At 28.2% G+C, this 26,473-nt stretch overlaps 1 protein-coding gene across 1 annotated transcript; it reads right to left on the reverse strand.

The window, feature by feature from the left end:
* Positions 1-8,443: 8,443 nt before the first annotated feature.
* Positions 8,444-20,703, reverse strand: LOC109816734 (uridine kinase-like protein 5). The gene is made up of 14 exons (XM_020381822.3): positions 20,469-20,703; positions 20,294-20,385; positions 20,057-20,126; positions 19,819-19,934; positions 19,379-19,475; positions 18,616-18,695; positions 17,984-18,178; positions 17,794-17,877; positions 17,650-17,710; positions 16,568-16,628; positions 16,066-16,159; positions 9,898-9,970; positions 8,853-8,935; positions 8,444-8,765 (listed from the first exon to the last, which is right to left on the reverse strand). Exons 1-14 carry the CDS (start codon positions 20,584-20,586, stop codon positions 8,619-8,621), a joined length of 1,371 nt encoding a protein of 456 aa, XP_020237411.3. The 5' UTR covers positions 20,587-20,703; the 3' UTR covers positions 8,444-8,618.
* Between the last annotated feature and the right edge of the window lie 5,770 nt (positions 20,704-26,473).

Below are 26,473 nucleotides of genomic sequence, written 5' to 3' on the forward strand. Positions count from 1 at the left end.
AAATACATTTAAGAGTTTGTGGCATACATTTGGGAGTGAGAACAACAACTATAAAGGTGTTAAGGGGTGGTTATTAATGGCCAACACTCAAAACTAATTATGAGGCATTTGTGAAAAAGTATGTATAATGTCAATAACATGGAAACTTAATAAAGAAGCCATCCAAGGATTTACATGACATTTCATCACCGTGGCCATTTTTAAGAGCATGGATATCTTAGGCTCATTTCCCATGGCTAAAAGACAAGTAAAGTTTCTTCTCGTTACGATAGACTTCTTTACCAAATGGATTGAAGTTGAACCTCTAGCAATGATCTTGACATTTAATATGCACAAGTTTTTTTGGAAGAATATTGTCACATGCTTTGATATCCACTACTAGAAAATTGCAAAATAGCGACCGAAATTTATCAGTCGCTATTTAGCGACTAATTTAGCGACCAATTATAATAATCAAAATAGCGACCGATTTAGCGACCAAAATAAGTCGTCGCTAGAAAATCAGTCGCTATTTCAGTCGCTAAATAAGAAATTTTGACTTTTTTAGCAACGAAATTAAATTCGGTCGCTAAATCAGAAATTTTGATTTTTTTGGCGACGGAATTAAATTCGATCGCTAAATATTAGTTAAAATTAGCGACGAAATTCTATTCGGTCACTAAATATTAGTTAAAATTAGCGACGAAATTTAATTTGATCGCTAAATATTAGTTAAAATTAGCGACATAATTGAATTCGGTCGCTAAATATTAGTTAAAATTAGCGACGGAATTGAATTTGGTCGCTAAATATTAGTTAAATTTAGCGACCAAATTCTATTCGGTCGCTAAAATAGTTGTTAAATTTAGCGACCGAATTCAAATCAGAAATTTTGATTTTTTTAGCGATAGAATTAAATTCGGTCGCTAAATATTAGTTAAAATTAGCGACAGAATTGAATTCGGTCGCTGAATCAAAAATTTTGATTTTTTTAGCACGAAATTAAATTCGATCGCTAAATATTACTTACAATTAGCGATGGAATTCTATTCGGTCACTAACTATTAGTTAAAATTAGTAACAAAATTTTATTCAATCACTAAATATTAGTTAAAATTAGTGACAAAATTCTATTCGGTCGCTAAATAAAACTTAAAGAAATTTATAAATTGCTTAAAAGTGATGATAATATTGTTATTGAGTATCAATCCCATTTTCTTTTTTTTTGTAAGAGCAAGATATTAATTTATAATAAAAAAATATTTATATGCACTCCTACATAATTAATACTAATAGTTATTTATGTGAAAAAATATTTAGAAGTTTTTTTACGATTGGATTTTTAGGCATTTTTTTAATTAGAGTATATGAATATCTTAAAATTTCTTGTTTATTTTGATCCATATTTATATTATATATTTCTAACTTATGATAACTTTATTTTTAAATAAATTTTTATATTTAAATTTTATTGATAGAAGAGATATGATATCTTAAGGGAAAAAAGAATTATAACATCCTCTCTTTTTCTAATAGGAAGAGTACAAATGTATTTTCTTAACTATTAGTATTTCTTTATTGCTGTGTGATAAAATTAATTATTTTAAATTATTTAACTAGAATCTTATTTGTAACACCCCAGTTTTTATTTCATTTTTTATTTTATTTTAATCGAGGGTATTTTGGTAATTTTATAAAAATGTAGGGGTGATTTAGTAGCTTGGAACGGGCTGTTCCGGAATTGGAACGGGCCATTCCAAACTACCAAAATGTATGTGAGTTAGTAGCCCAAAACGGGCCGTTCTCAAGTTGGAACGGGCCGTTCCGGACTATTAAAAACTGCCTTTAACTCTAAGTGGAAACGGGCTTGGAACGGGCTATGGCAGTTGTGAGTAATAAATGCACACCAGAACGGGCCGTTCTGGTTTGAGAACGGGCCGTTCTGGGTTTGATTTTTACCCATGATTTAAGGGTCCAGAACAGGCCGTTCTGAATTTGGAACGGGCTGTTCCGGCGAAGCCTGATGCCTATAAATTGAGCTCTCTGTCACTCCCAAAAAGCACACCTCTCATTTTCTGATTTCTTTTCTTCTGCTCTCTCTTCTTTTCTCTCTACTTTCTGCTTTAGACCGAGGGGAACCCAGCGAGGGAGACCAACCAGATCTTGTGTAGGTTCAGCTTCTACATATCCAGGTACGGGGGAAAAGAAATTATTTATATGTAGAGTTACATGAGGGAATTGGGTAGAGGAAGAGTCCCTTAAGATTATGAGTAATTTTATAATTATTTCTGTTTGGAGAATTATTGGTCTTATTTGATTCTGTATATATTTAGGACTAAGAATATATGATTTATTTGTAAAAATGATGCTCTGGGAGAGAGAACGAAATTATAGAAAAGTGCCTGTAAGTTAGGTTTTGGAAAAATTAGATTATTTCTGTTTGAGGAATTAATGATACCATTAGATTCTGTATGTGTTGAGGATTAGAAATATATATTTAATTTGTAAGAATGATGATTTGGGAGAGAGAAAGAAATTGTAGAAAAGTGCCTATGAGCTAGGTTTTGGGATAATTGGGGATTTTACTGTTTATGTTAAAATTATATTAGATTGATAATTCTATTAATTATTTTATTAATTTATGAATGTTATTGTTATGTTAATTGATAAGAATCGATGATCTAAATGTGAATTGCTAGAGGGGTAAGTAAACCCTTATTTTTGTTGGACTTATCTATTGTGTATGTGATATGGAATTGTGTATGTAATATGAAATTGAGATATGAGATAAAATGTTGTGTGGATATGATTATGATTGTGATTGTGGTTCCTCACACTAATGACCAGGGATGAGACGAACCTTGAGTAGTGATGCTTCAAGGACGAGCGTGCCCCTGGCATAGTGTGGGATGAGTGAGGCAATTAACACGCATCACTTATGTCAAATATGGCAGCCCTGGCATAGGGTTAATTTCAAGACTTGTATGGATTGTAATGTGACTATGGTTCCTCACACTAATGATCAGGGATGAGACGAACCTTGGGTAAGTGATGCTACGAGGACGAGCGTGCCCCTGGCATGGTGTGGGATGAGTGAAGCAATTAACCTGTATCACTAGTGTCAGATGTGGTGTGGCCTTGGCATAGTGTTAATTGTAAGATTTATGTGGATTATGATGGATTGATGTAATTGTGAATTGAGATGTGAAGATGATGAATGATTAATAAATTATGATATATATATATATATATATATATATATAAATGCTTGTAAATATTTTATTAAGTAACGAGTTATGATGAGATTACATTTGTGGTATGTTTGTATGTGCTTTGCATATAGATATTTTCTTTTCTCACCGTATAAATTGTGGATGTTTTAGGTGAGGAAGATCCGGCTACGAGTGACATCTAGAATGCCAACAGTTGAATTATGGGGATGCTCTGATATTGTGACATCGGGGCTGAGGATTTTTAATTAGGACATAGATTTTTATATGGATTTGGAATTGTAATTATTATTTTTGAAAACAATTTGTAAACTCCTGCGTTTCATTTTTATTATTGTGGTTATTGAAGAATAATTTTGAAGATTCTCATGTGAACCCTTTTACCAAAATTGATAAAATTTATTTGTAAGTTTTCATTACTACAATACATGTGTTGGGGTAGTAAGAATAAATATTAGTAAGGATAATTTTGAAGATTCTCATGTGAACGCTTTTAAATTAGTATTTTATTAATGATTGATAATTAGAAAATAAAATAAGGATAAATACATTTTTTTAATTTTATATCTTAGATTTAAGATGAATAAATATATTAAGTTAATTAATAATTTATTTAAAATGTTAAAATTTAATTTATAAAAATAATATTTTAAAAGAGAAGGGTTATAAAAACATCGGTGTAACTTTTACTAAGTATTACATCGCTCAATAACTTTATATTAAATGTGAATTTTATAAATTCAACCATTAGATTGAAAGTTTTTTACTCTTAGATCATATATACAAAATTTTATATGAATTCAAGATGATTTGAGACTTCATTCTTGTAAAACAAAATTGACGTAATATATACATTTTAAATAAAATATGAGCACTTTGATTACTTTTAAGTTTTTGTTCAATTTTAACAAAAATTGATATAAACATATAAAGTGATATGAACTTTCAATCTAACGGTTGGATTTACAAAATTCACATTTAATATAAAGTTATTGAGCGGTGTAATACTTAGTAAAAGTTATACCAGTGTTATTATAACCCTTCTCATTTTAAAATATATAAATTATTACTTAAACTTTTAAATTTATAATAAATAATTTAAATTGTATCATAAAATTAATTTTAAATAGAAATAAGTAGATTTTTAATTATAAAAGTAAGTATATATATAAATAAAGATTAATTAAATATAATATAATAATTATTATTAGTAATATAATTATTATATATATTATTATATATTTATAACGGTCCGGATACACTAAAATGATAAGGATCCAAAGATAATATAAGTATGAGATTGGATAGTTGAGGATGACTTAAATAAATTAATTTGTACTACTTATACTAACAACATGCATATGCTTTTCGGTAGCTTATCTCATCAGAACTTCAAAGTTAAGCATGCTTGACTTGGAGTAATATAGGGATGAGTGGCCTTCTGGGAAGTTTCCAAAAATTGTGTAATTAAGGACAAAACATGCTAAAAAGTTAAGAATTGTGAAATAAAATCCTTAAGAGGCCAAATATGAGTGGTTCGTAGTGACCAAATTTGAGACGTCTATAAAATTTAATAAAATAAAAAATAAATATTTAACGATCGATTTATTCAGTCACTAATTTGGTCCCATACACTTCAGCGACCAAAATCATTGTAACCATTTTGCGACCGAAAATTTTTTCGTCGCTAAATAGATTAGCAACCAGGGTTTTAACGACCGATTAAATTCGACCACTAAGGTAAATAGCGATCGATTTTAGCAATTTAGCGACCTATTTTGGTGATCGCTAAATTGCATATTTTTTGTAATGATCCCTTCTGTTATAATTATTGACAATAGACTTTAATTTATAGATAAAACATTGAATGAACTTTTAAAAACTTTGGGGATAAAACACAAGGTGACTTTGATAGAACACCCTCAGTCTAATGGACAAGTAGAGTCATCATATAAAGTATTCTCACAAAATTAAAATGTTCTTGGGTTTGACAAAAAATGCTTGTGTCGAGTAGTTGCCAAAAGTGTTATGAACATATAGGTGCACCCCTAAGTCTACTATAAAAGAGACACTTTTTCGGTTCACTTATGGTAATGATGCAATAGTTGAAAAATGGAGCATATAAATAGGGGGGTTTGAATGGGAAGCTAATCTTGAGGACATGAAATACTACACATTTGAAAATGTATTATAGTTGAAACTCATGTATTATGGTGTACTCTTTTCCTTAGTTTTTTATCCCTATAAGAATGTGAAAGAGTAAATTAGTCGTTATTACAAGCATTTAATGTTTTGTGTGAAGATGTTCATCTCTTATCTGATCTTGGCAGATACTTATCATCATTTTGTTAGGTAAGGTGAAAAGCAGTGACTAAATCAAAGTAGTGCGGCGGTTTAGGGTTCCTATCTGCTTTTCCGTGATTTTCAGAATTTTTCTCTTTCTTTTTGATGCAAGGATTTGACTTTCCATTTTTAGAAGTTTTTGATGTCTTTGAGGAAGTTTTTTCATTCGATCTGTTAAAAAATAAAGTATTCAATGTTGTTAAAAGATAATATGAATTTATATAGAGAAATAAATATAACATTGATTCAGATTGTGTGCATCGTATGATGTCCAATATGATGTTTTTTTTTTATTTAAAATAATTTCCCGGACAAAAATTATTTGTTATCGGTAAAACTTATAGTCTCTTGAAAGATTTCAAGATTGTCTTGTGATTTTACACATACACTCAAGAAAACTCATGTAAGAATAAATACTATTTAGACAAAAACGTGTCATCATGAGTTTCCCTCCCAACGTGTCGTCATAACTAGAGCCAACTTCTCCATAGTCGAAGCCTCGTGAGATTTCAGAGTTTCCTTCAAGAGGCGGAATCATGTTATCAACGATGGAGAAGTCCAAAACTTGTTTCATCTATTCCCGTTGTCATGACCTTTAGTGTGGGAGTCACTACTTTTGGATGATTCTCAGCTCCTCTTCTTGGCTTTATCCGCTATCTTCTTCTTTTGAATAACTAAAGGAGGTCGATCAATCGACAGGTCACATGCCTCAGCTAGGTGGGGCACTATGTTCATCTAAATATTACAGCTTCCCTCACCCGCACCCATTGGGGTAGAAGCTCGATTGTGAAGAGCTTGACAGTACGACAACACTACTACCCCTTTTTGAGCCATGATCCCTACAAGCACACAAATAGTCATGAATCAATACAAAATGAACATAAAGCACAAGAGAGGCTAAATACATACTCTCAAGGTCGAACCGTAGACGTGGGGATTTCAATAACAACACAAGGTGGTGCGTCAGAAGCTCTTGGGGAAGGGTCCTCAAATAAGTAAGGGTCGACATCTCCTCAGGCATAAACAAGTACTCCAAATGTTGTTCATCATACTTCTTCAGGACCCAAGTCTAGTGAAAAGAAAAAAAGCAGATGGCACCCTCGATCATAGAAATATTTTTTCCCCACCTTGGGCTCAATCACTACCTTAAAGAAACTAGTCTTGAAACCTTTGAAGGATGAAGTACATGATTTAAAGAGAGGACCATCCGATCGTCTGATTAGTGAAATTTACTTCACATTGTTGTTTGACCGAGTACAATAGAAATGGAGAAAAAGATCGAGTGTTGACTCTATGTAATGGTATTTCCATAGACCCTAAATGCTTCTATAGCTGCCTATCCATTCATATATGAAGCCGAGTTAGAGCGACGTTTAGAATCCGGAGTATCGACATCTGAAAGTCGTCAAAAGGCAACACCACTTCGAGCTCCCAAAAGTAAAGACCGATAGACATAGAGAAAATCGCCTGGTTCGGGTTCTTATTCCTCTTATTCAAACACTTACTTAAATGTCGATCGAAGTATTACAAGTAAACCGACTCTAGTGATGGAAAACTGAGTCCATACGCAAAAGGAATCCAGGAAGCTAAGGATGAATTACTCAAGTGTATCCTTGCAGGAACATAATTTAACTAGTGTGATGATTTCATCATTTATTTTTTTAAAATTTCCACTTTATAATAAATATAATAATAAAATTTATTGAATGGTTAGGAATTAGGAATTCATGAATGATAATGTCATAGAAAGAATTCATTTTCAGAATATTAGGGTGGAAGTGAGATGGAAGTAAAAAAAATAGTTATTAATTAATGACCGGAATTTGGTTTTTAGTTTTGACATGGAGTTATTACTAAAATTATAATTTTACTTTTATAGATATAGGTGGAAAAGAGTAGCACCTTCTAATCGAATAAAAAAAAAATACCCATGATTAAATATTTGTTGGAAGGATATTTGTTTGATTGTTTTATGTATCAGTAGAAGTGTTACTTGCTTACTGCACATTGGCAAGGGCATAATAAGGTTGGCAGTGCTTGCAAGATGTGAGAATCATGTGGTCTCTGAAAGTAATTGCTTTTTTGTTAATGGTGACTGATCTTGCATAAATGTTATTGATTGCATCCTGTTTCTAAGCTTGAATTGTTTATGGACCATTGTAACTAAAATTTGATTAACAAACCATCATGGGGTTATTCCAAAAGTTCGTAAAAAATAATGCTTTAGCGTTTTGAGAAGTTAGAAAAACTACTTTATTACTGACTTTTTTTACTAGCTGTTAACTCTTTAGTAGGATATTTCAATTTGTGGGCCATTTTAAAGAACCTACTCTCCATGGACCATGACCTTATACAACTCCAAATAAAATTTGTCACTGATGCAAAATAAGTTTATTAGTTTGGTTAATATGGATATTGCACAGACATAAAGCTTCTGTTCATGTTTTAATGTTTTTATCTCTCACTTGAATTTTTATAGTTTTATGCATGATTCTTATAAACTCTAGGCTCAACATGGCCTAACTTTCCACCTAGCAACGGTCAATGACCTATTGGCCAAAGGCTTGGGGCATACCGGCCAAGTGACCTAAATAAGGTAACCAAGTGAGAAATCCTAAACAAAGTAATAAAGGAAGACATAATTCTCATAGTATATTTCCCATTATGTCTTGATAATTACGGGCTAGAGTTAAGGCTCATACACCCATAAAAAAGGGGGTAAAACCCACATGTTTGTGGTTGTTCTAATCCTCTCACAACATTTTTCCTTCATACACTGATATTCTGTAATCTTGTAAACTTGAACGTTGGAGTGTTTTGATAGGTACAATGTTCCTTCTTTCTAAAGGGCGAATGGGCTCCTCAACAAAAGAAAATCATCGCATTGAAGATCAGTGACCAGAAATAAAGGAACCCAACTTTCCAGCAAGTATAGTTCTAGATGTTCATATAGATTCTATCATCAAGTTTGATAAGTGATAACTTTATCATAAACTAAAATTGCTTGTTGGAAACTAGAAGCAAGGTTGGCTAAGATTTAACTCAGCTATGGATTTACATATTGTGCTAATCATCAGTGGCAAAGTAACGATCATCAAACTGTCCTAAGCCAGGGATCACATGCGAATTCTCATTCAGTGATGCATCAATCTCTGATGTCACGAGTTTCAACATTGGAAATCTCTCACAAACTGCATTTACTCCTTGTGGTGCCTGCACCATGCAATTTTATTAGATTTTGGTACACCTTTGTAACAAAATGAATGTTGAGATTAAAAAAACAACATCAAAGTGACTCACTGCTACTAAATTCAAAAATATAATGTTTGATTCTGGTACACCTTTATTGAGAAGGAAAGAGATAGCTTTGACAGCAGAATTACCTATAAAATTATAGTTGTTAGAGACTAGCAGAAATTTAAAAAATAACACTACAACACAAGATATGGATGTGATACCACAGATATAGAGGAGCTTTTTAGAGTTTCTATGTTAAAAAAAAAATTAAATTAAATAAAAAATTCTCAAGAACACTCGTAAGTTGTATTCAAACATATTAATATATTAAAAATTTCAAATATTATAAAAAATGATATAATTATAGTATAACATATAAAATTGACATAAAATTTTATAAATCCTCTGATTGAACGAGAAAATTAATGTTTTAAAGTTCATATAAATTAGTAAAATTCTTTCATTTATTTGAATAATGTTCTGTTATCATTTGTAATTGTATAATAATTCAAAAAAGAAAAGTCAAAATGTTGCAAATTTTAGCTAGAAAAATGTTTTTGTAAAGTGTCTTTGACAAAAGCAAATATTTTCCTAATAGAGTAAGGCTTTGTAATATTAAATTTTTCACGAGCAGTTATAGAGGAACGAAAAATAATTTTTTCTAATAAACTAAACTTATTTTATACATAAGTTAAAATTAACATTTAAAATTGTTAAGATAAGAAAATTTTATATATTAACTTATTAGAGAAGTTTTTTTTCTTCTTATTTTCTTTACTGATAAATATTTATGAATAATTTATTTAAATAGAACCCAAGTCAATTATTTTTTCAAATGCTTGGGGATATTATGGGAAATAAAGAGTTGCAAATATATATATATATATATATATATAGGGAACATATCAAGTGAGAGAGAATTTATTATGAGAGATGAGAGGGTTAAAATATAACCCTTAGATTAATTTCCTCTCACTTGACTAAACTCCAAATTTTCTATCACTTGATTAATTTAAGGATTATATTTTAACCCTCTCATCTCTCATAATAAATTTCCTCTCAATTGATATACTCCCATATATATATATATATATATAGTTTGTATAACCTGTGGCCAAAACTGGATCGAGTAGCAACACATGACGACTTGCAATGTCTGATGGTAGCTTCTCATAGATTAACTGCATCATAGTGTTAAGAAAAAAGATGATTCAAACCTTATAGTTTTAGTTTTAGTATATATATTCAAAGTAATTAGATGAATACGAATGTTTTGTGTTTTATATATATATATATATATATATATATATATATATATATATATATATATATATATATATATATATATATATATATATTAAGGGATTAAAAGGTGAAATTTATCTATCTAAAAGATATTTGTTTATTTGAAAAATGAGATCTTTTTTAAATAAATTCTCATTATACACGAGTTTATGTTATATGTATTACTAAGTTATTTTTGTTTGGATATATTTGTTGAAAGTCTTCACATAATTTTAAAGTGTTTAGATATATGTGTGTGAGTGCATGTTTTAATCATTAGGTGTTTGGATAAATAATTATGTTAGTATTATCTCATTTTTTAAAAGTTAAAAATAAGAATAATCATTATTAAAAATAAAATCAATAATTTAAAATTAACTAAGTCATTAATATACTAAAATCAATCCCTATAAATTAAATACATGAACCTTTATCTTACATGAGAGTATTTTTAGAGATTTTTCTTCAACAAAAGAATTTATCTAATTTCTTATCTAATTTGATTTTTATTTATCATAATTATTTATGAACTAAATATTAAAACATTAAAATAAATTATTAATAACTAATTAAAAATATTTTTTTATTACAATACAAATTATTTTTCATAAATGTAAAATGTAATTTATATGTTTAAAAATATTTATGTATACTAATTTTAAATATAATATATATATATATATATATATAATTTATTATAAATTTTAATTATTTATACTATATATAAAGAGGATACCCATTTTAGTAACCAATTTGATTTGTACATTTGATAGACCACTATACCTTTTTATTAAAAAAATAAAATTATTATCAAATCCAAGATTTGAACTCAATACTTTGAGACAACTACAATACTAGTTAAACCAACATATTTTTATTATTTAATCTCATTTTGATTTTATTTTTAATAGAAGTACGAAATATTTCGATCCTACTAGTATTATATAAATAATATGTTTATTAATTGCAAACACTAAAATATTAATTATAAATATCACAAAATATTGAAAATAAAAAACAACAGTCACCTTTTACTTATTTTTAATTGTTGAAAAATAAAAAATTTCAGTAGCTTTAAAAAAATTAAAAAAATTAATGTACATATACACTAATTAATTGAAAAATTAGTTTCATAAAAAAAATCATCACACACCTATCAGTAATAAATTTAAAAAATGTAAAATTAGTTCAACAAAAAAATTTATCATATATACCTATCTTTATCATAATTAAAACCTCTTTTTATCATAAAATCATGACATAAGCGTAAAAATTTACCTTTCACATATATAATAACTATAAGTATATAAACAATAGTAAATCATTGTAAAAATATGTTTTTAGTTTCTTAAATTTAGGATATATTTTTTTCCTTCAAATTTAAAACTTATATTTTTAATTTTTTTAATTTTTAAAAAAGTATATTAACTTTATGTTTCAAAATATATAATAAAATTATTATTTTAGTCTTATCAGTTTGTCACTATAAATTATGATATTAGTAATTAAAAAAAAATATTTTCTTGAAATTTTAAGGACTAAAAATATGTATTTTAAATTTGAGGGTTTAGGATTTTAATTTTTTTATTTTAGAACTAAAAATATAAGTTTTAAATCTGAGACAACAAAAATTATATCCCAAATTTAGAAGACTAAAAACATAATTAAGATAACAAATAATTATAACTTATTTTGTGAAAATAAATAAATATTATATTATTTTGTTCATGTATTAAAAATATTACACATATCATTTCATTTTATTTATTATATATGCGTGTAAGAGAGTTTCGATAAATTTGGGGAAACAAAAAAAATGCATGTTCCATAAGTTTTGGCTTGTAGGCTAGATTCACATATAAGACTTAGTGTAAGTTTCTCATCAACTATTTACGCTACTTTCTCCAATCTTAAATAAAATTAAAAAAACTAATATTTATCTTACATATAAATAAATTTTAATTAATTTAATCTTATTAAATGTTATCATCACCATAATATTTTTTATTTGATTGAGGTTATATTTTGAATGACTCATTTTTCTTCTTAATTATCAAATTATAATGAAGGGTAGTTTTGGAAATTTTTTTTTTTTTAAATGAAATTAGTGTAAGTAAATGATACTAATTAACTCTCTCTCTCTTTCTCTCTCTTTCTATATCTATCTATCTATATATATATATATATATATATATATATATATATATAGGGTGTATACAATGAGAATGACATTTTTATACAAGAATAAGAACTATTACTCTCAACCATCAGATTAATATAAAAGGTTGTGATTAAAACACTCATTAAAATATATTGTGTCTCTCACTTATCAGATTAATCTTCCAAATTTGTTACTCACTCACTCTTTGATAATCGTTGCCTCCATCACCACTGTCAGAACCACCACCACTGCTACCACCACCACCACCACTATTGTTGCATCACGACCATTGATAGTGGCAATTGTAATACTATATGTTTTGTTTCTTTGCATGATATATGTTGTTTGGTAATTTGTGATGTTTTAAGTTGGAATGTTGTGTTATGAACTATGAGGGATGAGTTAAGTTGTTTAGAGTTGAAGTCAAAGTTGATCAAGAATGGGAGAAAATATATAAGATCTTAGGAAAAACATGAACATGTTCTTTAAGAGTTTAGAGAGAAGTTAGAGAGAGACACTCTAGAGTCAGAGAAGTCTTTTCTTCGATTTGATTTTGCCAGGAGTTTATTTTCCTTCCCATGATTCCTAGTTTGCATAGTAGAAATCAAGATTCAAGCTAAGGAGCTTAGAATTGAAGAAAAAAGTCACTACTCAAAAGTTTGTGATTCTCCCTTTTCCTCTTGAGTTTCTTAGATTTTGAAGCAATCAAGATAAGAGAATCTTGTATTTTTTTACTCTTGTGTTGCTAGCGTCAACTTTTGTGTTCTCTTGCCCATTGGTTGTAATTAGAGTTGATTTTGTTGATGAAGTCTAGGTGTTGGGGTTTTTGGTGTTGAAGAAAATTAAGGGTGAGTTGATTTGAGTTTGATTGTTGTTGTTTCTTGTTATTCTAGTAGTTTTTTAGTTTATTGAGGTTCAAATAATGTGTTTTATGGAGTGCATGTGTCGAGGAAGGTGTTTGATGGCTAGAAAAGTAAAGTGAAGGTGAGTTCCATGGTGGAACTTCATGTTCTTGCTTAGCAAGAATAAAAAAACTCACCCAACATGCATGCATAGATGAAGAACTGCTACCTAGAAATCATTTTCTTACTTTGTGGTGAGAGTGTCACTCAACAAGAAAATGAATCTATGTGTGGCCCTAATGGAGGGCTCGCTCAGTGAGTCAGAGTTTGCCTAGCGAAAAGAACTATAAAGGTCTCAGCTTGCTAAACAAGTTGTGGCTGCTCAACAAGTGGACCATAACAAGTTTAGCTTACCCAACGAGAAAAGCCATAGGGAGATTTTCTTGGTAGGCGAGAATGGCTCACTCAACAACAAGCCCTAAAAGGGTTTAGGGCTCAATATCCTCAATATGGCTACCCTTGCCTCAACAAAAGTCCTATTTTGACTTTTGTGTTGTTTTTACCCTTTAAGTTTTGCGGTATTAATTTTTGTGTAGATTTTAATGTGATGTGTTGTGTGTTGCTAAATGATGAAAAACTTAAGGAGTAATTAAATTTGTGTTATTAAGTTGGTGATGATTCATGTGATGATTTAGTGAAATGTGTTGAATATGATGAAATTACTTGAGCTATAATTTGAAATATTGTAGAATGTTATAAATGCATTATATGGTTTTCTATATTGTGAGTTAGACTTAGAACCAGAGTAGAGTGAGTTATTTTTTGAGTTAAAAGATTCCATTATGAGAAACTGCAATAAAATATTTTCTTTTTGTGATGGTAAAATAAATGTTTTATCCCATTATGAGAATATGTTATTTGGTGCTCTAAGAGTTCAAAGATGAAAAGCCTTCAAAAAGAGAGTTGACCCTTGAAAGGGAGAGTTGTTTTGAAAATATGTCTCCTATAGGTTCTTAGTGGACACAATATGAGGCAAGGTCGAGCCATCTTGTATGGTGAAGTGGCCAATAAGAAAGACATAAGGTTGGTGACCAAAATCCCTAATTGAATGCTAGAAAGGTGTACAATATTAGGAGGGTACTAACAAGTTCATTTCATATAAGTTTAGTTTATGCATACTAATGTCATGATAGGATGATACTCAAGTTGTTCTATTTTTAACAATAATACTGAACTTTCCTAGTTTAAATAGTGATAATTGGGAAAACATTATGAGTTGGATATGGCTTGATAGCCAAACCAGAGTTATTTTGACCCAAAAAAGAAAGGTCTTATTGTGTTGTTGGTTTGATAAGGTCAAACCACTGAAAATACTCAATTGTGTTATTGGAGATCTCCTTAGTTGAAATGCGTGACAACATATAGAGATGTTGTGTTGATTATTATGTTTCTAAGTTGTTTGTTGTGGTGTTTAAATGTATTTCTATGTTTATTAAGTTGCATGCCTCTGTTGCTGAGTTGTTATAAAGTTTTTAAGTTGTATAACTTTGTTGATGTGTTGTATTTCTATGAAATTTATATGTTGAAAGTTGTATTTTTTGTGTAGCTAATATAGATTGTTGATTTTTTTTATTATATATAATGAATTCTTGTTACACAAAGTTACCTTTGTTTTCCCATGTGTTGGATTGTGATGATCATGTAAGAGCAGGTCAAGATTAGGTGGAGGGCGAGCCCACAAATGATGGTGTTTTGTGGTGAAACTATTCTGATATAGCCTATTTGTAGAGTGCTTGACTAGCGCTTAAGAATTTTTATTTTTCAATTTCTTTTGATATAGATATTTATCAATTGTATATGTATAGATAGGATAATTGTAACCTTTTAAGGGGAATTATGTTTTTAGTCTATAGGCTAGTTTTGTTTTATGTTTTTCTACATTGACACACACAATCATATGAATATCAAAGAACTATTACATGATAACCTTAGGTTAGTTGCTATTATGTTTTTTGTTGTGAAGTTTTTGTTGTTGTTAAATTATAAGTGTAGTGACCTGTTAAGTCGTTACAGCGACAACAATGGTAGTAGTGACAACAATGGTGATGACAATTCCAATGATGGTAGTGAATACAACAATAATAAAAGAAATTGATGGTGGCAGTACATGTTAACTTTATTTATAATATTTTAATCTAAGTCGTCTATTTCAATTTAAAAGTTGAGATTATGCATTATCATTCTTATATAAAAATGTCATTCTCATAATAAACACTCCTTGTATATAATATATTTGCTTATATATGAGACTGGAGGGAATATTTTGGAAAACTTATAAATATAGGTTGAACCATCTCATGGATCAAGCATAAGATATTTTTATAAGTTTTCGTAAACATTCTTGAATCTCACAAGAAATTATAGCATAAATTAAGTCTAAATAAGTACTTTATAAGCTCTTCCAAATAGGATCATAAAGCCTCGTAAGGATCATCTTAAAACCATAGAAGATAACATTTTGTAGATTTCGTTGTCATATAATTGTATATAAATAGTGTGAAAATTGTTTCATCTTAAGATTGTTGAACATTCCTCTATTGTTGAACAAAGAAAGACAAATTATGAAGTGCTTTTATAAAAATCAAAGATATTTTTTCATTGTTCTTTTTGTTGTATCATATTGGTTCTAAGGCAATATATATATATATATATATATATATATATATATATATATATATATATATATATATATATATATATATATATGCTTTAAGCCTAACATTTCTTTGCATAGTCTTTTAAATGTGTCTTTTGAACAAAATATTGTGAAATGTCAAATTGTTTTTAATGATAACAAAACATAATTCATTCTTTTTCCTCAAGCTTTTATATTTTTTTTGTCACATTTTGAGATTATGATATAATCACCCCAAGCTATGTGTTGAAAGAATAAGAAAATGCAAGTGGAATAATGTTGGCCTCTACTAACCTGTCGACCATTAGTACCATGTCCATGGATAAGGATTTTGCCAATTTTGATTCCCTTACAACATGCTCTCAATGCATTTTCCATGCTTTCTCCACTAATGTTAAAGTTGGAAGGGAAGAGTAATTAAAATAAAAATTGTTAATAAACAAGTTTAGGTAGTATGTTTTAAACACCAAAAAATTAAGGGAGAAAATTGTAAAGCATACAACACAACTAATGAATAATATTTGCCAAGGTATAATTCAAAGAAGAATAAGATGCACTTGTGGGAGAAAAAAATTATTTTTACTTTGGTGGATAACATTATCAAATTCTTGTGTCCAATTGGGCATTATACTTTGACCTTTGGCATTTCAAGGTAGAGTTCCAACATTATAAATCAAGTTCTAAACTAAAATTCAAGAAGTCTTTATTGATAATATATTTATGGAATCAAATCAAATTATTATATTACGCAAAATCTTTTATTCTGCAATGTGATAGAAATCCTAAAATTTTATACCTTCTAATGACGGAAACTCCACACAATCTACTACAGAAAACTACACCAGAGTATACAGATCCTGCAACCAAAGAACAAACCAACACTTAAACCATTTATTGAAAATATTAGAAAGTATATTATAGGTAGACATTCTAATGAAATTAAATAACTAATTTCAATATATTCTCTAATGACTTAAGTGGTGAAGGGTGTATTAATATATATTTATAAAAGAATCATAGTTCTATTAAAGTAATGTAAGTTTCAAAGTGATTATATAGGTAAACCCCTACTACCATATGGTGTAATTAAGAGTACATTAAGTATTTTGATGTAATGGTCAAGCTACTAGTGTAAAGTAGTTGACTAAAGATATTGATGCGAGATTAAAGAAAAAATATTATAATGTTAGTATAATTAAGAATACTTATAAATGTTGATGGAATGATCAAGTTACTAGTGTAAAATAATTGAATAAAGATATTGATTCATAATTAAGAAAAAATTATTATAATTTATTGTTGAATATGTATCACATCAACTATAACATTGTAATCTTTCAGTACGGGCCGTACTGCATGGAGTACGTCCTGTTCTTCTAGGAGAACGACACGTACTCCTTGCAGTACGACCCGTACTGAAAGGAGAACGGACCGTTCTGAGTTACGTACTTTAATTCGTGTTTTTACAATCTGGAACGGCCCGTTCCGGTTTTGGAACGGCCCGTTCCAGATTTTTTTTTTCTTAACTAGCACTTTTAAGATCGGTTATAAAACAACCGATTTTAAAAGTTTACTTTTAAAATCGGTTATAAAACAAACGATTTTAAAAGTATACTTTTAAAATCGGTTAAATAACCGATTTTAAAAGTCTAACTTTTAAAATCGACTCTTTTAAAATCGATTACGAAACCGATTTTAAAAGTAAAATAACCGATTTTAAAAACTTTTTTTTCACTAGTGAATAGATAAATGACCCACAAAACTATGATAATACATATTCAATTTGTACAAAAGTAAAAACTTTCTTTTACTCTTAAACAATGTAATCTCTCACAAATGCATGACAATATACCCACACATTTGTTATAATAAAGTTACCTGTTGGTGTTATTACTTGTTTTTCAGTGAAAGGAAGGTGGCCTAGTCCATGCTCAACAACCTTGAAATTCCACACAATGTCATCATTCTTCACATTCATGATCATTTTTAACAATATTTTTCTACTCACATAAACTTGTATACCAGTCTAATAAGACGATCTGAGTAAAAGACAAAGTCATGCTTTGTTGCCTTAGCATCACGAATGAGAGTATGCATTCCTTTTATCTGAGTACAAACACATAGTAATTTAGATTCATTACCATTATCAATCCTAAGTTTTATCTACATTACATTTATATAACAAGAAAACTTCAAACTATAAAAACTTTACCTGAAATGTGGAAAATATAACAAAAACATTAGGATATATTTTACATAAATCATGTTGGCCAAGCTTCATACGTATGTTTTGTACAATTAAGTCAATGGCAACATGATTGTCTCCTCCAGTCGGGATGATAATATCAGCATACTTTTTAGTTGGCAATACAAATTCTTCAAAACTAGGCTTTACGAATCTGCAATACTGTATAGTCATTTTTATAATTAGTCAAAAAAACATTCATAAACAATTTTATACGCTTAAAAAAATTACAAGAATCAATAAAATGAATTATCAATTCATGTAGGTTATAAATTCAATATTTTAGATTGGTGTTTTTATATTTTTAATTTAACTTTATTCACCCTTCACAATTATATGATCAAATTCCATAGAAAAAAATGATTGATAAAAAACACTACCTAAATCAAAGGTAGAGAAAAAAGTTTCAATCCCATTTTTTTATAGTTTTGTTTGCTCTCATATCATTATTTGCTTTAGTATGTTTGATCGATTACCAATAAATTGAAATGAAGAAGGTGGTCAATATAATAAGTATGTCACATTTTAAAAATGCATCTAAAGGATTGGTATCTAAAAATGATTGTAATTAAAGAAAAATAAGGAATAAGTTTACTAACTTGGTCTAGAACATCCGCAATATTCCTCCTACGTTCAATAGCAAGACGTTGCATCCTTCGTGCAAGGCGTACATCAGAATCTGCATTACTTAAAAATTACTAGTCTTAATTTTTAACTCTACATTTGTACTAATAATATTGAATATAATGTTTATTGATTTAATTCAATATTTTGTATGTGCACAATGGAGTCACTTGAATTAAAACCTAAGACATCGTGCAAGCTATCAAACCTCTCATCACTACATTGACCCTATTGGGTTTTCATGATTTAATAATTTGGTGCTTGTTTGGAACTATGTCCAAAACGTACATATGCACTCTCTCTGCACATTCACATGCCAAAAAGACATTTGCTATGAGATTCGAAACACATTGTTAAAGGATATCATGAAATAGAAAATGGGAAAATAAATAAATTATATCGAAAAACATTAACAAATTCACATATTTTCAAGCTGTATAGAAATTTGAACCAGGATAATAAATATATGATTATGAAACATTGTTTTTTCTCTAAATTTATGATGCTACAATATTTCTACATTGGAGTAAGAGAGATATAAAATGGATTTTTAAACCCTCAACATGTTCTTTTGTATAAGCCAAAAAAAACTATCATTATATTTATTGAAGCTTGACAAGAAAGTTTGTGATACTACTAATGTGTTTATGATCAATGATACATCTTTTTAAATCATATACTATTGTTTTCTTTTTCATTTATTGTGTGTATGGATATGTGAGGAATCAGACATATAACCTTCATCAACAAAGATCTTCATGTTCAAAAGATTACGAACACCAGAATCATGAAGAACTAAAATCCCTTCTAATATTATGACATCTTCAGGGTGAACCTACAAGTGACCAAAAAAAAAATGTAATCAACCAATTGAATACTTCTAAAAGAGATGAAGTTTTTATAAATTGTAATATATGTAATGACATATATATATTATGATGTATCAGAATCAAGTTATTTCCATAGCATGATTACTTTTAATAGATGGTCAATCTCGTTAAGAAATAAAATTATTCACTAATATTATAGCAATAAGGACAAACACAAGCTTACCAGCATCAAATACTTTAGTAAAACTATGACCTCAACCTCAACCCCAACTAATAACTATTAAAATATCTTGAATTTCTCCCAAAATCTCATGTGATATTCTTGATTTCTGAAATTCATGTTAGTACCTGGCGTCCAGGTTCAATTCTCTTATGGGTGTTCAAATCATAATTTGGTACAGTGACAGGTTGTCCACATTTTAATTTCTCCATTGTTGAAAGCATAAGTTTTGTATCAAAGGCATCTGAAAATTCAAAAAAGGGTTAGTTATTCTCATTTTGGATTAGATTTTCAAACTAGTTCTACATGAAAGTTTTCCTTTCATAAGCTAGACAAAATTTGAACAATCATTCATTATATACTTACCAGGATGATCAAAATTGTACTCATTAACTTTTTGTAGTGTCTCGTCACTTAATGAGTAATAAAATGAGTCCTTTAAACATAAGAAATTAAATAAGTAAGAAAATTAATCCAACAATTATTTTATAAAAAAAAGTTTTTCAAACGTAATTGAATATGTTACATCTATTCAACAAAATACAAGACAAAAAACACTAATCATGTCAATATAAAGAGTACATATTATAGAGAATTATTTACTTGTGTAATGAGGACAACACGTCGATCATGAAGTTGTGTATTTATCATGTTACATACAGTTGTTTTTCCAGATGCAGTTCCACCAGCAACACCTAAAAAATTTCTTTGTGTGAAAATGCAAAAAAAAAAAGGTGAAATTAACAAAAAAAATAAATAAATAAATATCATTTGTTACCAATGAAAAATGGTTGCTTGGGGGATAATGGTGCTTTGTTGGCAATGGATTGGGGTGTATGCTTATCCTTAATGTTGAGATTTGATGGCAGTGTAGCCCTCTTAGCACCATTGTTCATCTTTGTTACTTTTTGTGTGTATATCTATGAACTATGATCCTATTGTATCATAACTTAACACATTCATCTATTCTAGAGATCGAAATGACCCAATACACACGGTAAAAGAACATTACCCACCTTTTATCTTTGCTAATGTTGTGGAGAATTTGTTACTGACATGTTTTTTAGGTAAATCTATTTAACAAATTATTTTCATAAATGATATTTATTTTTTATTATAAATTATTATTTTTTATTTTATAAAATTGTGTAGAACTTTGAATATATTAAATGATTTTTTTTATTGATGATAGAGGCAAACGTATATTGATTTGGTTAATAAAAGTAGCTCAAATGTTGTGAAGCAAATAATTGAGACAATATATGGATAATAAATTAATACCCATTAGATAACAAATACTTGTTTGGGAATGTTAATGATAAGAAATTAATTTTGTGGCATTTTAGACTTAAATATCATTATTAGCATTGTACATTTAAAAACCAAAGATAAAAAATTAATTATCATGAAAAAAAAATTAATAAATAATTTATGATAAATTATTATTACTGAACATGTGAATCAACTAGTACAAAGTGTTTTAATTGCGCTAACTACTCAAAGGAAGAACATAATTCGAGCATGATTGCCATTTGTAAAAGATATTTATGTGTGTGTGTGAGAGAGTACGTGTGTATGTGTGACGAAATATTTCAAATTTTGTAAAACTTTATTAACTTGATCTATTCATTAAAAACTATTAATTAAACGGTTAAATAATTAAAATTCAATGTAGATCATGAGTTATTGAATGAAATAACTAGGGATTGCAAAAATACCCACACCCGCAGGTATCTGTGGGTAAAATTCGCTACAGATAATAAATAAGTAGGCTAATTGGGTACCTGCAAATAATGGGGATGAATAATTTTTTACCCGTTTATTAACGGGACGGGGGTGGATATGATGGTATCCATACCCGCGGGTACTCGTTTAATAACATTTCTTAAATTTCGTAATTATTCTTGTACCACATAACCCTAAAACTACACTCTCTCATCTTATTATTTTTTTTCTATAGCCACATAGCCCACACATTAGTCATCAAACATTATGAGATTGAATTATTATAACTTTGTGATATGAGACTTTTACTTACTTGTGAGATTGATGTATTTTAAGTTATTAAGTATCTTGTTTTTTTACTATTATTTCAACAAAATTAAAGTTAATTACAAGTTCAAAATTAACATTAAATTTTTATTTTTAATATTTCAATGACATTAAATATAAACTTAAAATTATTTGTAATATAATTTTTTAAATTTCTTAAAAAATTTATAAATATCCATATATCTACAGATATTTAAGAAATTCATGGATACCCGCTTAACGAATACCCGTGCGAATATGGGACTAATATGGGCCAATTTTCATCCAGCAGGGTGGGAATGAGTTTACTATCACCCACCCCTATAAGGTCCCATTCCCATCCTAGAAATAACTCTATTAAAAGTTTCTCTTAGAGTAAATGAATGGTTTCATATATATATATATATAGAGAGAAAAAAACTTTTCAAGAGTTACTCCTTTACAATTATTCTTTATCCTTTTCATTTGATTTGATGGTTAATGATGAGTTATTTGTTAAACTTGTTAGACTAAAGAAAAATAAAAGGTCATGACAGAAAGTAATTGTTTTAAAGTTACTATTTAGGGAAGAGGGGATAATATTTGATATGAGAGAAGTTTTTTCATGTTTTAGAATGATGATTTTTTATAATTATTAATTCAAAAAATATAGATTTATGTAAATGATGACAAAAATGTGTTTGGTTAATCATCAATGTTTTTGTGAATATTTATATATGTTATTTAAGAATCCAAGATTTTTAATGCATTAAATTAACGAATAAAATGTTAAATTTACCCAAAAAAAAATGAAAAATAAATGTAAAAAGATATTTTTATTTTAGTGAAACTTTTTTTTTTTTTTAACTTGAAAATTTAAATTCTCACCTATCCCATGAAAATAATTTTGTGAAACCTACGTAAAAAAATATTATTGGAGACCAATGATTTCTTTAAATTTTTTTAAATAACAACAAAATATAGGAAACTAATTTTCAGCTTCAGATTTCTAGGAAACCAAAACCTTCTCGTATACCAAATATCCCATCAAGTAACTTGATAGATAGATGATGGATCAAATACTCTAATAGTTGTTTTTCATGTCCTCTATTTTTCTTTTAATGTAATTCATAAATATGAACTAACTAGTCGTCAAAAGCGTCTAGTAATAAGAAAAATAAAAAATGAGAATCGAGAGAATCTTTTCAAAGTTATTATTAGAGTATCTGAATCTTTCTTCCCTCATACACACATATATAATAATTTTTATTTTAATAACAAGTGCAAATATATAAAATGTCATTCGTCGTTTATCATTATTTAAGCGTCTATTTTATTTTTCATCAAATAGTAGTTTGAATTTTCAAATATAAATATTTTACACAAATATTTAGCTTTTATATAATATAGGCGGGAAGTTTTGACACACATAGGCACTTTAGACAATTTTTGTAATCATTTTATTTTTATTTATTTTAAAATTAACTATTAATTAAATGTAGAATTTAATAGAAAATGAGTTTTAAATGCACATTTATTTTTAGGCATTAGGGGATGATAATGGATTTTAATGGTGTCATTAATGAGTATTTGAATTTATGTATTTAGTTATTGGTTATTTATTCTTCTTTGTCTCAAAATAATTGTAGTTCAAGGTTTTCATACACAAATTAAGGATAACAATAAATATATATATATTTTTAATATGATTTTACAAAATAGATTCATTTTTTTTAATAAATGCAATATTTTTAATTGTAGTAGTTGAAGAATTTATGAGACAAATTTAGAAAAATTAATTACTAATACATTGAAAATTGAGAACATTAGTCATTTTGTTACTTTTTTCAAATGTTATTGTGGTCATTTTAATTAAGATGAAGGAAGGAAGAGTTTTGAAATAGTTTTTTCTAAAAAAAAATTAAGGGCTTTTTAAAAAAAATTAATTGATTTATTTTCATTAATTTACTTAATAAATTATACTTTATCCATCCCATCATGTAAGAAAAAATAAGTCTAAAATAAGTGTTGTTTTAGCTTTTCAATATAATATTAATTTCCTTCTTTCATTTATAGTATTAATATATATATATATATATATATATATATATATATATATATATATATATATATATATATTTTGTTTAAATGTTTTTTTAGTTTCTACAAAATGAGCAAGTTTTAATTTTAGTCCTATAAATATTTTTCCTTGTTTTTCATCCTCTAAAATTTAATTAAGGGTATTGTGTGTAATCTCTATTATTATGTAATTATTTTTAACTACTTATTTGTTTAGCTGGAAAAAAAAACTACTTATTTATTTATTAAAAGTTTAAGAGACTATCTTAGATGTTACCAATAACTTTTAGTGATATCACGTTAGTGTATGACAACTCTAAAAAAAGTTGTTAGTTCTTAAAATAAATGTTATTTATCTATCTTAAAATCATTATTAGGGGCCAAACAAATGATTTTAGAATGATGAAAATCAAAGAAAAATATTTTATAGATACCAAAACTAAAATTTACTTTCATTTAACAAGGATCAAAAATATTTTTATAATAACTAAAAACAATGTTTACAAAAAATTTATAAGGATGAAAAAAAATTATAGGTCCAAAATCAAATCTCGTTAATTTTATAGAAATTAAAAATATATTTATATAAAGGTGTTGTCATGTTGCATGGTTTATAGGAGAGATGGGCTTTTTTGGCCAAAGTAAATAAAAATAAATAAAAAATCCACAAATAAATATTTTTAAAAATAATTTACTAAAGGGTTAAGTGAGACTTAAGTTTTTAAAAAAGGAGTTATGACAATTATTTTATTTTTACGCTTCTTATTTTCCATATTGTGTATACGTTTTGAAGAACAAGAAGGAGAAACAGAGCTCGTAGAAGAACATTCTGGAGATCCACATCTTTCACCAAGTGTTCATCGAGGTAAAGGGGAGTAAGTAGTCTTACTCTAGACGTGGGATATATGTTGGATAGTGGAATTGACCCATAATCTCTTCCCTATTGCTTGTATTGTATGAAGGGGGTTTTTCCAATTGATTGCATTATGTAGTTTTGGCCTTCTATATGATTTCTTATTGTTCTATTTGATGTTGTGTAATTGTATATATGTCCAATTTTATGATTGAACCTGTAATTGTGAAGTTCAAATTGCTTGTGAGTTCTTGTGAGAATCCTAAATGGTTATTGTGTGAGTAGTTAATAAGGGCATGTAATTAGAATATAAAATTGATGTTAAATTTAAGTAATCAATGATATAATAGAGTAATATTAAGCTTTAAACACAATTTTTACTAATCGAATTAGAGTTTTAGAGTTTGGGGTTCGTAATGTGAAATTTTCACACATCTTGTAAGTTTTTCATGAACTGATATCATGTCGGGCATCAAATGGGCCATGTCTGGCACCATATGATGCTATTTTTGCATGTTTGTGTGCTAGGCATGACCTCAATCATGTTGGGCATAGGTATTCCCAAGAGGATGTTGTCCTTTTTGTGTTAAGCATAATAATTTTAGAATAATATTTTGTGATGTTCATATGAATTGTAGCACTGGATGTTAGCTTTCAAATGTCATTAGAATCACCTAAAAAGGAGGTCTAGAACTTAAGTTATGATCAAATTAGTGAGTAAATGTCAAATTGTCAAATTTAGGGTGAAACATTGTGGTTTTGTATTTTTTAAAAATAGTGAATGGCATAATTAGCTCTTAAGGTTAAAAAAGAAGTTGGAGATAATTGTCTTATATTTCTAATATATGTTTCAAATTTATGTCCCTAAGCTTCTTATGTCAAATCCATCTTTCATCTTCTATGGAAACCAAATAGGTTACATTTTGTTTGTGCAGACTGTCCAGATTAACCTCATAGAGATTATTCTTTCTATAGACAGTAAAATACATAAATTTATCACTTTGTTTGACTATGCATGAATCCTTGTTAAAGGATATAGTATATCCTTTGTCTCAAAATTGACTTATGTTAAGTAAATTATACTTTAATCCTTCAACATACAACATATTATTGATAGTAGGTATAGAATTCTTACCAATCTTACTTATACCTTTAACCTTTCCTTTACCACCTCGTCTTAAAGATAAAAATCCTTTATGAGGTTGGAGGTCTAGGAACATAGACATTTCTCCCATCATGTGTCATGAGCAGCCACTATTCAGGCACTAGTGTGAATCCTTCCTCTTTCCCACAAAGGATATCTTTCCTTTTGGGTCATTTTTTGTTAGTACCCTTGACCTTAGACTTACTTCTCTATTTTTTGTTTGCCTTTACATTTGTTAGGGGAAATTGTTCTTTTTTTGTTGCAAATGTTACAAAAAATAGTTTTAGGTCTAGAGAATGATATCTTAGACTTTGTCTTATGAAACCCAAGACCATTTTTGTCAGATGGTAATCTCCTATGATTTAGAAGCATATTTATTTTAGAATATCCATCTACAAACTTAGCAAGATCTTTCCTAAGTTTAATATTTTCAATTTGTAATGTTGTAACCTCAGGTGATTCATTGTTTTTGATCTTGTGTTTAAGAGTCTAAATCTCTTTAGTAGCACTTGACATATCATTCTTGAGTTTTTCCTTTTGCATTTGTACTAATTTACATTTTTCTTTAATTATTTCGTACTTAAGAGTGATCATATGAGGTTTTTCCAAAAGAGTTTCATAATACATTTCCTCTCCATCAAAACTATCAGAAGAACAAGATTTAGATTCAAAATTTACCTCAAATAATGTTTCGTCT

The sequence above is a fragment of the Cajanus cajan genome, chromosome 2 (genome assembly GCF_000230855.2).
Source record: "Cajanus cajan strain Asha chromosome 2, NIPB_CcT2T_4, whole genome shotgun sequence".
NCBI classification, from domain to species: Eukaryota; Viridiplantae; Streptophyta; class Magnoliopsida; order Fabales; family Fabaceae; genus Cajanus; species Cajanus cajan.